Genomic DNA, 12,665 nt, shown 5'->3' on the forward strand with positions numbered 1-12,665 from the left:
AGCTTCTGATGGCCACAGTGGGTGAGCATGGGTGAGCTTCTGATGGACGCAGTGGGTGAGCAAGTGTGAGCTTCTGATGGCCACAGTGGGTGAGCGTGTGTGAGCTTCTGATGAACGCAGTGGGTGAACAAGTGTGAGCTTCTGATGGCCACAGTGGATAAGCGTGGGTGAGCTTCTGATGGCCATAGTGGGTGAGCAAGTGTGAGCTTCTGATGGCCATAGTGGGTGAGGAAGTGTGAGCTTCTGATGAACGCAGTGGGTGAGCAAGTGTGAGCTTCTGATGGCCACAGTGGGTGAGCGTGTGTGAGCTTGTTGAAGGAACTGTGGGCTGCTTTCCTGCCACCTAGCTCCTGGCCGCCTGGCTAGCTTATGGCCCAAACACACAAACTGTATTCGTATAAACACTGCTTGGCCCATTTCTATTAATGTGTGTAGTACCACAAGGTGGTGACTTACCAGGGAGATTCTAGCCTACGTCCATCTTGGGTTGGAGCTTCATCGCATCTGCCCTGGAGAGGAGAGGCATGACATCTGCCTCACTTCCTCTTCCTCCCAGCATTCTGTTCTGTTTACTCCACCCACCTATGTTTTGACCTATCAGGCCAAGCAGTTTCTTTATTGATTAACCAATGAAATCAACAGATTGACATATGACACTCCCACATCATGAGCTTCTGATGGCCACAGTGGGTGAGCATGGGTGAGCTTCTGATGGCTGCACTCACCAACTTCTCATTGCCTAGTGAGTTACCAGTAAGGCCGGGGTTGCTATGAGGAGAAGCGGCAGATGTAGAAGGCTCATTCACTGGGGTCCTTCATCTGGACAGTTAACCCTACTATCCTGTGCAGAGATTCATGGCCTGTACCATGGTGGTTGTTATATACTCTGTGTACTATATACTCTATGTACTATATAATCTATGTCATATACTCTGGCTGTCTCTATCCTTCCTCCCTACTGTCCAACAGGGAGACTCAGGGACACCCCAGCCTCTCCCTCCTCCTGCTCTCCCTCCTCCCAGCCTCTGCTGGTATCTTCTGTTGGAGCCCAACCAGAAACCAGAACTCAAGAGTGCAATGGATGTGGTCACTACAGAAGCCTCTGCGCTCTGGCAGGGCGGATGGTGACATCCTGGTGGGCAGACTAGAGCGTGCCCGGCAAGCTGCACAGTCATAGGTTCATCTATCATGCTGCCTATGCGGCTCTTTCTTCTTCCTAAGAGCATCAAGTTAATAACTGAATCCAATATTTTTTTTATTGTTTTCTCAATAGAAAATAGTGCTTCAGGGTGAAGGGGCTCATAGATAGAGGAGGAGACCCAATGCTGACCAAAATGCTCCTTCCAGGAGGGGACCAGGACTGCTAGGGGGTGTAAGGCAGTGGATGCCTCTCTTCATTCAGCATCCTATCCCAAGGCAGAGAAGGTCAGGGGACTTGTGTTCTCCCATAATGCACTATGATTAGGGCTCAGGTGAGCCAGTGCCTGCCCAGTCCTTTCGTAGCAAGACAGGCGTCATTAAGCTAAGTGTCTGATTCTGATGCGCAGTCCCCTCTAATCATGTTTTCCCGTTTGGGTAGATGTTTGTGAGCGCATGCGTAAGTGTGGTAATCAAGCCTGAGCTGTGCCTCAGGAGGGAGAGTAAATCCTGCCTGCCTGAGTAACCTGGACGTGGGCTGCACCGTCAGGGCAGCTGAAAGAGTGGGCATCTGAACACAGGCAGCTGCTATGTTCAGATGTGTAGACTGGGGGTTGGAGGGACTCCATGACCCAGGAAGGGACAGAACAGAGGCTCTCTTGGTTTCTTCCTGGGATCCTCTGCCCTGCCTTCCGTGAGCCAGTATGTGGGCACGTGGCCTCAATTCAAATACACAAGCTATTTGTGTGGGGTGATGGCTGTGTATCTTGAGATAAGTGACTCTACCTGTCTGGGCTCCAGTTTCCCAATCCACTAGATGGATGTTTAAAAAGCAGGACATGGTGGCACATACTGCTACTTAACATTGGGAGGTGGAGCCAAGCAGTTCCTTGTGCCGGCCATCTTTCCTACTACTGAGCTGAGGCCAGGGAGAAATACTGTCTTAAGGAAATAAGGTGGGACCAGAGAGAAGTCAGTAAATAAGGTACTTGTCACACAACTGTGTGGATCAGATATCGGGTCCCTGGACACACGTAAGAGTGGGCAGATCTGTGGCTGCCCGTAATCCAGCAATTGAGAGGCAGTTAGGACATCCTCAGGGCAAGCTGGGATGGGATGAGATTCTCCAGCATCAGCAAGCTCTGGGTCCAATAAGAGACCCTGCCTGAATGATTAGAGTGGTGGGTGATGAAGGCAAGGCATCTAGTGTCAGCTTTGGGCCTCCACAGGCACAAGTACCCCCCCCCTGCACACATATGTGTGCACACATGCAAACACACATGAGTGCAAATGCATACACCATATACACACACAGGAAAAAGAATAAGACGGATGGTACTCATGAGACACAGCAGTCAGGATCATATGCTGGCATCTGCACACATGCACACACACACACACACCACATGCATGTGTGCACACTCACACGCACACACAGAGTGGCGAACAGTCCCATTTTCTAGGACCTTTGTAGTAGTGAAATGTGGCATTGCCTGTGACGTGTCAGTGTGGTCTCCAGCCTGAGGTAAGTCCAGGCAGGATGCACATCAGGCACTAGGCTAATGAACACGGTGTTGTGTTTATCATTATTAGGGGTTCCAGGGTGTGCCAGGTGTGTTAGGGACCCTTGCTTGAACACTGCATGAGAGGGAAGGTTTATCTTGATTCACAGTTTCTGTCCATCATGACAGAAGCACAGTTCTGGCAGCAGGAGGGTGTGAGGGAGACTGTTCACATCCTGGTGGTCCAGGAAGCAGAGAGTCAAAGACCTGTCCCTGGAGATCTACTTCCTCCAGCCAGGCACCACCTCTGATAGTTGACCCAGTCTCCACAAACAGCACTGCCAACTGGGGAACGAATGTCCAGATATGAGCCTGTGAGGGCCATTTCATAGTCAGAGCATAATGTGGGTTTGAAGGGGACATCTGCTCTGAATTCCTGATCTGTTGGGACCAGATACAGGGAAGCCTGCTTTCGTAGGCCTATGACCGTCCACACAGAGGACGGGGAAATCTAGTGTGTGCCACTGCATTTGGGGTTCTTCCTGGAGAGTCTGTGGGTCCTGGCATTTCCTGTGGCCACTGGCAGCTTTCCTTAGGGGAGTAAAGAGCTCCTATCACACAGGGGAGGGCTAGGGACACCCAACCATCAGCCACAGTGATAATCCCTCAGTATTACAATGCTGTCATTGCTACTGTGTGGATGTTGCTGACCATCCTTCCTTGGTTACCATCATCTCTGTGTCCTCCTCCAGAGCTCAGGAAGCCGGGGACATGTCATTCTTAAGCCAAAGTAGAACACCCATCTCTTTAGGAAAACACAGCCGACTTCTGCAGTAATAAATTGATGATGCTTCCACTCCACCAGGGACTATTGGATGCCTGGTCTTGATCTCACGTGTATTATCTCATTTAACTCTCATGGTTCCATGTTGAGATGGGTCCTACTTTTGTTCCTAGCCTTTATGTGAGGAAATAGGGGCATACAATGAAAGGAGTGTGCCCAAGGTTGCTCAGAAAAGGCAGACCAGCCTTCAATACTGCATTCTTCCCATCCAGGATCCATATTCACCAAACCTCCCGTTGCCCAACATCCCCATCCCTTGTGGCTCTGGGTCTCCGTTCACTCAGTTCCTCCCCTCCCACACCCTGCTCTTCCTTTTTGGGGAGACCTCTCACCCTCAGGCCTCCTCATGGTCCCAGCATGTCTGCCCCCATCATCTAGTGTGTCAGCACAATTTAAACTTTTTCTAGGAATGCACACACACACACACACACACACACACACACACACACACACGACTTTTAAAGGGGGAAGACATTTGTCTTTGGTTTTAATTAATGCCAGCTTGTTCATCCCCAGTTTTAATAACGTTACTTCATTTGTCTTATTAAGTACTTAGTTTTGCTTTTAATTAGTGTTCTTTATTGTCGCTGAGTTTTAATTGCCAGTGCAGGGTCCCTCTGGGGAGGATGCATCCAATGGCAGAGCCTAGTGGCCAGTCAGAGGACCTACTGTGGTTCCAGTGGGGACTGGTGTTAATTTTTCAGGTCCCACCAGCTCTGATTGCCTTTGGAATCCCTGCTTGTTCCAAGCTGACATGGGATCCCATGGATGCAAATGCAGGAATGTTACAGTGGCAGAACTTCAATTCAAATTTGACTTCATTGGCTTATTATAACCAAAATAACAAATATGGGTTCAGGCATGGCCGGATCCAGCACCCCCATCACCTGTGTACCGTGAGGCAGCAGCGTTTCTCCATCCCCCTGTAGCAGGCTTTCCCTGCGAGGTGGATTCTGTCCCTACCAGCTGAGCACTGGAGACAGAAAGAAAATCATCTATAGAATTCCGTCAAAGCTTTCATTGGTCCAGATCAGGTCATATGCTCATCCGTAAGCCAGTCACAGCAGACCAACCACTGACTGACCAGAAGTGGGTCATAGGCCCATCATAAGGACAGAACGAGGTGAACCACACCTGAGCCTCAATGGTGAATACCAAGAAAGAACCATCTGGAAGGAAAGTTGGGGTGCTTTTATCCTCCCCTCAATACTAAATTGGAGAAGTATATGGACTGGAAAGATGGCTCAGTCGGTAAAGTGCTTGCCACACAAGCATGAGGACCTGAGTTCAATCCCCAGAACCCACGTAGAATGATAGGCATGGTGGTGCCTTAACCCCAACAATGGAGAGAGGGTGGCAGGCAGATCTCTGGGGTTTGCTAGCCAGCCAGCCTAGCTAAACTGACAACCAGTGGACAGCTCCTGAGAAATGACAGCTGACCTACACACACACGCACACACACACACAGACACACATGCACACACACATGCATAGGCACACACACGTGTGTGTACTCACAGATACACACACGCACACACACAATGCACAGACACACACATATGCGCGCGCACACACAAGACACACACGCACACACATGCACAGTCACACACATGCACGTGCACACACATACATGCACACGCACACACACATATGCACACACACATGGTGCATCCTAGGTGTCTTTTGCACCTCTCCCAGGTACACCGGGAACACTGAGAGAGTGCTGCCTGCTTGAAGCCTGGAAGGCAAGTCGGCAGACAAGCCCTTCAAGGACAGTCACTCAGTGCCTGGGAGGTGAGCGTCCCGGAGTGGGTTAGCTTGCCAGAGTCACTCAGAGAAGGATCAAGGGTTGCATGTGGGAGTTGAGTCTAAGCCAGCAACTTCTATCAGTCTGTCTGTGCCATCAGGTCTCTAGGGATGCCATCAGGCCAGATCCTCTGGTCTAGGCTAGATTTGGCTCACTTGACTGGGGGAGTAACTCTTCCAGTGGGCTAGCCTGGGCTCCTCATATACAGCAAGAAGCCATCTCTAGAGCATTTGCATCTTCGAACTCCTGATTGAACAGACATACCGCCACTCCATTGGTCATGGGAAGCTTCATAGCCAATCATCTGTGGGTAGACACTGCTTCTTGGATACCCACACCTCGCTCACTCCGCTCTAGCTTCCCTGCTGTTTCTCTAGCTTCCCATGTGTTTGTCCACACCAGAGCCTTTGAAGTTCACCTTTCATCTGTCTGAGATGCTCTGCCCCACTTGTCCACATAGATCAGTCCCCTGCTCTAGGTCAAACATCGTGGCTCAGCAAGACCTTCCTGACAGCCTCCTTTCCTTCCACCCGCCTTTTTCCGTGTATCAGTAGCTGACACACTTCACACTTGGCCTGTGTTTTCTGTCTTCCCCACCTGAGGTCAAGCTCTGTGTGGACCCTCACTTCTATCTCTAGTTTGTGTTTTAATGCTGTATCTCTAGGCCTAGACCAGTGGTAGATACTTAGCAATAGTGGGTGTTCTCAGAGTAGAAAGGGGAGGAGGAGGGGAGAAGGAGAGAGGTAGGGAAAGGGAGAGGGAGATGTGTATAGGCCAGAGGACAACCTTGGGAGCCATTCATCTTGTTTTTGGAGACAAGGTCTCTCGCTGGGATCCGGAACTTTCCAAATAAACTAGACCATCTGTCTGGCCAGTGGCTTTGACTCCCCCTGCCTCTGCCTTATCAGAGCTGAGTTTCAGGCTCTTGCCACCAAGTCCAGCTTTGCTACCTGGGTCCTGTGGGTCAAACACAGAGCCTTGTGCTTTTGAGGCAAGCATGTTACTGGCTGAGCCGTCCCCAGCCCTCCATGAGTTGCATTTGTTTGTTTATGTTTTATTTGTTTTGTTTTGTTTTTATTTCAGTTTTTTTGGGAGAAGCTCCCAGTCTTAATACTGCCTTACTTTTGGCTTAATTTTACTTAAAATACCACGTGGGCCAAGCATAATATATGTCTGACTGGGATATTATTTGTTCATGCGAGTTCCCTCTGTGCTTTGCATCCCTGGTTGGCCTCATCTTCACTCTCCAGTAATCTGAACAGGTCTGCATGAGCCCGAATGGGCAGCGATGAGCCAGAGGCAGGAGAGGGTAGAGATGGAATCAGAAGTGTCCAGATGCCATCCAAGATGTTGGGTTCAGGTCTCCCATGATTTAGTGCAGGGCTGTGGGACACAGAGGCTGGCTAGAGTTGTGAACCCACCCCCCACATTCACAGGTGACACAGCCCCCTGCAACTCTCCAAAGCACTACATGAGGCCCCTGCCAGCCCAGTTCAGCCCCACCAGGTCACTTCAGACACTGCTAGGGCTCTTAAGTGAGCTGTGGTCTTCTTTCCCACTTATCTTTAAGCAGCAGAAGACCAAGAAGATTCTGGGATGCTGACAGGGAGAAGTAGGGACAAGGTGCGAAGGGGAGGGATTCTATAATGGGTCTTTCTGGGATTTGGACAGTAGCTTTTGTGGCAGTCCAAGATGCAGGATGGCCTAGGGATCCACAACACTGACAGCGGGCTGGCTCTAATGTTTCATGTATCTGTGTACTCACCAACCTTTATAATCTATATGGGCACTTATTGAGCACCAACTATATACCGCATGTAGGGCTGATTGCAAAATAAACATTTCTGCATCTCTAATGCAGAACTTACGAAGAATACCAGGAACTGAGCACAGGGATTTGAGCTTAGTGGTATGGGTTACCTGCAGAGGTTCGTGTGAGGGTGTGGGATCCTCTTCCATGCACAGTCCGTACAGCTGCTTGGCTCCCAGATCCATGCGCTGGCCCCTTGTTCACTGAGGAGCTGCAGTTGAACAAATGCAGCCCTGAGCCTGGAACCCATGGACTAGGTGGAGAGACAAATGCAGCTAGCAAGAAGACAAATCACATGCCATGCTTAGCTGTAGGATGAGGAAGAACGGGCCTGGGAAGGGCTTAGAATGGCCAGGAAAGGCGTCTTCTTAGAAGAGGAGGCATTTGAGCAGAGACTGTTTTCTGGCTTCCTTCTTTCAGGCACTGCCCTCAAGGGGCCCCCACAATAAGCAAGCATATTCTTTCCTGATTTCAAACGTTTGCCCATGGTGTGGCGACTTGGGGGTCACCTCCACTCTGCTGTTATGGATGTCAGGTTCCTCCCAGGAGATGTTTAGAGGTGGGATCATCGGGCCAGTGGGCTCCCTGTGTCTGACTGTGGAGATGTTTAACAAACTGTGATAAGTGTTTTGGGTTCTCCCAGACTGGTGTGTGAAGGGTAAACTGATCCTGGGCAGGGCAGATATAGAAAGGCGTAAGCCACTATGACAAGAAGCCAACCATAGGCTGTGTGTGAGGTGGAGAAAGGTTGATTTCATGAGTCTGGAGGCTCAAATCAAAGACTGTGTGATCCCATATCTATGCCCTTTGGCATGGCTGGCAATGTATGTGCAAATCACTCACACCACAGCCAAGACACAGAGAGAATACAGAACCAAGGTCCCTCATTCTCCTTCAAAAACAAGTTCTCAGTGACGTCAACACCTCCTTAAAAGTCCACAACTGTGCCCCCAAAAGCAACACATTTGGGACCTGTGTTAATAATAAATGGAAATCATGCTGGCCCATCTCTCGTCACTAGGTAGCTGTGTCTTCCAGGGGTCACTTCCCCTTAGGGGTACAAGATTCTGCTTCTGGACAGTGGAACAACTGGGTCAAGCTCCCTCCCTTTTCTGTGTCCCCACATGTGTGGCGTAGAGTAGGGACTCATGAGCTAAGAATGGCCAGATGATTAGGTAACCTTCTTGGGTTTTCCAGGTGTGCCAGCCTTCCGCCATGACTGATACTGTGGTGAACCGATGGATGCACCCTGGTGATGGCCCGCTTCAGTCAAAGTAAGTCTGCGGTGACCCTGAAAGTAGCTCATTTGAGCTGGGCATTCCTTAGTGTCTATATCAGAAAGAAGGAGAAGAGGTGTGAGTGTCCTTCCCTGGGCTAGGTGTGTGTGTGTGTGTGTGTGTGTGTGTGTGTGTGTGTGTATGTGTGTTGTACGTGCATGTGTGTATGAGCGTGCATATATATACATATACGTGTATATATATGTATATATATATATGTATGTATATGGGCACACATGTATATGCCTGCCTGTGAGGAACAAAGCTGACACTGGAAATCTCCTTCTATCATTTCCAGCTCCATTGATTGGAGCAGGGTCTCTCAGTGCAGGCCTAGCTCCCTAGCTTCCCAGCCCCATGGTGGGTTTTATGGTAGAAGCTTCTCAATTTTCCATACCCCCACTATTTCCTATTGTGTATCTAATAGGAAGCCTACCTTGGGTATCTGTGTTACTCACCCGGCCCCATGGCATGGGTAAGAGATGGCCTCTCTGTCCTCTATGCCTTAGTGTGGTGCTCTGTTGGACAGAATTTTAAGACATCATAAAGTTGAAGTTCCTAGTTGGGAACATGATTATTTTAATGATAAGAATATGTGTCATGGGGTGGAGGATGGGGCTGTTTGGTGATGACTATTGCTGGCCCAAAGAATGCGGAAAGGTTTTCTGTGGTGCTTTATGTCTGTTATAAGATGAAACTTTGCTGAAGGGCGAAGACTGCACTTACCTGTGGGTACAGGACAAATGTTTACAGAGTGTTGTTCTGGGTTATACTGGTTTAGTAAATTAGTGGCTGGAGAGTTTCTTTCAATTACTATAATTTCACTAGCACTGAGTAATTTGCTAGATTTCCAGTACTGGGTGTGGTTTCCCTCTTGTCTGAGGCCTGATGGACTCCGCCCCCCCCATCCAGTTTGGCATGTTCATTGGTGTCATCCTTGTTCCGTTCATGTTTGGGCAGCTATGTTGGTGAGACGTTATGGGTGTAGCTTCTGACATTCCTAGGAGACACAATCTCACAGCAAATTCCTTGTTCCTCTGGCTCTTACAATTTTTCAGCTCCCTCTTCTGCAATGTTCCCTGAGCCTGAGATATGGGAATGTTGTCGATGTATCTATAGGGACCCGGCTCTACAATGCTGCAGTTTGATTGGTTGCGATTTTCTATACATGCCAGATTGGACAGGAAAAATCCCATGAGGCCTCAACCCTACAAAAAGAACTGCAGACAACTGAGAAATGTCAGGAGTGGGAGGGGTGGTTCTCCCTAGGACGAGCACAGCAATTGGTTCAGTACCAACAGCCCTGAAAATATAGCACACAAGTAACATTATACGGATTCAACAGGTTATATTTATGGCTGTGTGTGTGTGTGTGTGCGCGCGTGTGCGTGTGTGCATACGTGCATTAACACTTGATGAAAAAAGACGTCTTGAATTTAAAAGAAAGCAGGGAGCATATATGGGAGGGTTTGAGGAAAGAAAGGGAAGGGAGGATTGTTGTAATTAAAATATAACCTCAAAAATAACAACAAAGACTGGGCAATGGTGGTGCACGCCTTTAATCCCACAGGTGGATCTCTGTGAGTTTGAGGCCAGCCTGATCTACAAGAGCTAGTTCCAGGACAGGCTCCAAAGCTACAGAGAAACCCTGTCTTGAAAAAAAAAACCATAAATAAATAAACATCCCCTGCAAAAAAAATTAAAAAGAAATGTAAAAGAAAGCAGAAGAATTGTCAACCAAGATCCCTTCTCATTGGTTGGAAAAGTGTGCCCATCCTTGGTCACAGTTTCCCCTTGTCTACGAAACACTCCCATTGTTAGCTTTTTAAATATGACTCATAAACTCCACTTCTATTAAAGAAGAAATTGTCTTTCACAAGAGGATGTAAGTAGATATTACATACTTTCTGGGAAAGCAAGAGATAATTATTAAAATAAATAATACTAATTCTTTTTGAGACAATGTCATTATCATCTCCCTTATACTGTAGGGAAAGTGGGCCAGTGAAAGAAACAATTTTCAAAAGAAATGTTACATCTGTAACCAGTACAGTACAGGCTCCAGTAAAAACAGACAGCTAAAAGAAACACTGTGGGGATACCTACTCTAGATTGTATCAAAAAGAGATAATGAAAAGAAACAGTTTGTATGTAGAGGGAGAATCTAGCAAAAAGAGATAATTAAATGAAACAATGTAAATAGGCCTTGCTCTGTCTGAGCCCCCCAGAGAGGACAGCCTGAGGTATCTTAGGGCACACTGCATTTTCATTAAGCCACTTTATTATATTTTAAGAATTTTATGTTATTTTATTTATGGTCATTTCTTTTCATTATTTTTAGTCTTTTTTCTGGTTCTCTAAGTCTCCTGCTCTTTGATCAGTTTTTGTTTATTAGTTGTGTTTCTTTTGTTTTTATTTTGTTTTAAGACAGGAACTCACTATGTAGCCCAGGTTGGCCTTGGACTCACACTCCTCCTACCTCAGTGCCTTAAGTGCTGATGTTATAGAAGTGTTATGAATGTAAACTGGTTCTTGGAGTAGGCTACATATTTGGACACTGCATGCTCTTTGGAACTGGACTTCCAGAGACTTGTTTACTTGACTCAGCACTAGAAGCTGCTTGGGGCATTTATGACAAAGACTCAGTGCTTCAGAAAATCCTGCATGACAGCCTGCATGACTGTTCACATTGATTTTACACATGCTGGAAAGACTGGAATTGTGATATTCCCAGAGCTTTGGTTTACATTTTTCACTGAGGGAAGAACAATGGCAAGAAGACTGGACATCTATGCTCTTTCTAGCTAGTCAGCCCAGCTAACTCAGTCAGTCGCGCATGGGACTCTTAATCCCAGGGTTATCAGTTTGAGCCCCACATTGGGCACCATAATGTTGTTTAATTAAAGGAGGTCTACAAGAGCCCACAATAAAAGATAACAAATGTTTATTGGGGATCATTCACAATAGAAAGTCACTGCATTCCCTGCTCTGTGGGCATGGGGTTGCGAACCAAACTTTGACCACCAACCAAGCAGAAAGAGGGAAAGCATGCTTCTAATCTGTGTTACAGTACCTCAGATCATGCCCTCATGGGCTGGTATCTCCAAAGGCTATTGGCTGAATAAACTCCCATAGCACTCTTTGATGAGCTTTGAGTGTGCCTTTCATGTCTTTGACCACATGGTAATGTCACTCATGAATGACCACTTTTGACTCAGTGGTATGCCAATCACCCACAGGACTTCTTCACAATCAACATGAAAATGTCAGAATCTTTGCAAGATACTTACTGACCATGGCCATAACTGAAAATTAATTTATATAAATTTACAATCACACTTTATTACACACAAGGTGATGAGTACTTGAGATTAATTACATTTAAATAACCTATGACAGGTTGATACTCCCTGCTATTGATTTATTACTCCTGAGTAGTATGAGCACTATATAGAGGGATGTCTTGTCATATCCCCACTCGGAATGTTGTGATGTCATTCTAGTCAGTCATGATGACTGAGAACATTGCTAAGCATCTGCCACACACCATCACCTAAAGTCCTTGTCTGTCCAAATATGCTGCCTGATGTGGGATTCCTTTTTGTATGCTGTATATGTTTTATTACCATTGGTTAATAAAGAAGCTTCTCTGGTCTATGGCAGAGCAGAGTAGAGCTATGCAGGAAAACTAAACTGAATCCAGGGAGAAAGAAGGCAGAGTCTGAGAGATGCCATGTAGCTACCCAAAAAAGCAAAAGATAACAAACCATGAGCCTCATGGCAAAATATAAAATAATGGAAACAGGTTAATTTAAGATGTAAGAGCTAGCTAAAAATATGCCTGAGCCACCGGCAAGCAGTGTTGTAATTAATATAGTTTGTGTGATTATTTGGATTTGGGCAATCAGGAAACCAGAGTACAGTCTTCATTTACATTGTCCCCTCAGTGACATCATTATCATCAATATAAATTAATTGTTATCATTATTCTTGTTGTTAGACAAGGTCTCATTCTCTAGTGCTGACTGACCTGCATGTGTCTGTGTAAGTGTGTGGTGGGTGCATACACACATGTGCATACTCATGGATTCCAGAAAAGGGCATAAGAGCCCCCTGGAAATGGAGTTATAGATGGTTATGAGTCGCCATTTGGATTCTGGGAACTGAAACCTGGTCCCCTGTTCTTGAGCATCCTGTGCTCCTAATTGTGGGGCTGTCTCTCCAGCTCCATCTTTGTGTGTTTTTAGAGCAAGTTCATTATTTTCTTGTCATTAAATTTGTTATTCAA

The 12,665-nt window shown here is 47.0% G+C and overlaps 1 protein-coding gene across 4 annotated transcripts in view; it reads left to right on the plus strand.

Moving 5' to 3' along the window:
* Rph3a (rabphilin 3A) overlaps window positions 1-12,665 on the plus strand; it is an 81,516-nt gene that overhangs the window by 18,864 nt on the left and 49,987 nt on the right. For all 4 annotated transcript variants that reach the window (XM_026784374.1, XM_005344485.2, XM_026784380.1 and 1 more), the window contains exon 3: window positions 8,298-8,374. In XM_026784374.1, the coding sequence (XP_026640175.1) occupies window positions 8,316-8,374 (59 nt within the window). In that variant the 5' untranslated portion in view covers window positions 8,298-8,315. The remainder of the gene's footprint in view (window positions 1-8,297; window positions 8,375-12,665) is intronic.

Source organism: Microtus ochrogaster, chromosome 2 (assembly GCF_000317375.1).
Source record: "Microtus ochrogaster isolate Prairie Vole_2 chromosome 2, MicOch1.0, whole genome shotgun sequence".
Taxonomy (NCBI): Eukaryota; Metazoa; Chordata; class Mammalia; order Rodentia; family Cricetidae; genus Microtus; species Microtus ochrogaster.